Genomic DNA, 555 nt, shown 5'->3' with positions numbered 1-555 from the left:
GGCCAGGAGGGGGGAGGTAGATGGACTCGGGGACCAGGGTACCAGTGGAATGCAGCGAGGCCGTGTCTTCCTTCCCAGGGGGGAGGCAGTGAGCCGGGCAGGGAGCGGGCCCTGAGCCCACTCCGTACGCAGCACAATTCCTCGCGAATGTGTCCGCCCCGGCCTGCCTCTCCGACGGCAGATCCTTCTCCTCCGAAAGCCACTCCCTCGGAGATCTCCCGCGGGGCGCTATCGCTTCTTCCTTCCAGGAGTTATCCATCTCCCAGCGAGGACCCAGGGAATCGGCGCAGAGCTGAGGGAGACAGAAATCCGTCAGAATACTCCAGCCTGGAAATGGAGCACTAGCCCCACTCCACCCCAATCCGAAACCACCAACGTCTCACGCTGCCGAGAGACACCACTCTGTTCCTCGGGTAGCTCGACACTGTCCCAGGGACAAAGCAGCATCCACCCACCACCCCCCTCCGATTGGCACCACATCCACAAACATCCCACTCCCCCTCCGCCGCTCAGGCACAGTCGCAGCAGTGTGTACCATCTACAAGATGCCCTGCA

The 555-nt window shown here is 62.7% G+C and overlaps 1 protein-coding gene across 1 annotated transcript in view; it reads right to left on the bottom strand.

The window, feature by feature from the left end:
- LOC125488204 (rab GTPase-binding effector protein 2-like) overlaps positions 1 to 555 on the bottom strand; it is a 9,511-nt gene that overhangs the window by 8,048 nt on the left and 908 nt on the right. The window contains exon 3 of the mRNA XM_048621127.1: positions 4 to 292. Within this exon, the coding sequence (XP_048477084.1) occupies positions 4 to 292 (289 nt within the window). The remainder of the gene's footprint in view (positions 1 to 3; positions 293 to 555) is intronic.

The sequence above is a fragment of the Rhincodon typus genome, unplaced genomic scaffold (genome assembly GCF_021869965.1).
Source record: "Rhincodon typus isolate 14 unplaced genomic scaffold, sRhiTyp1.1 hic_rhity00000062, whole genome shotgun sequence".
NCBI lineage: Eukaryota > Metazoa > Chordata > Chondrichthyes > Orectolobiformes > Rhincodontidae > Rhincodon > Rhincodon typus.
The sequence above is the reverse complement of the archived record's forward strand: the minus strand, read 5'-3'. Positions and strand labels throughout refer to the sequence as shown.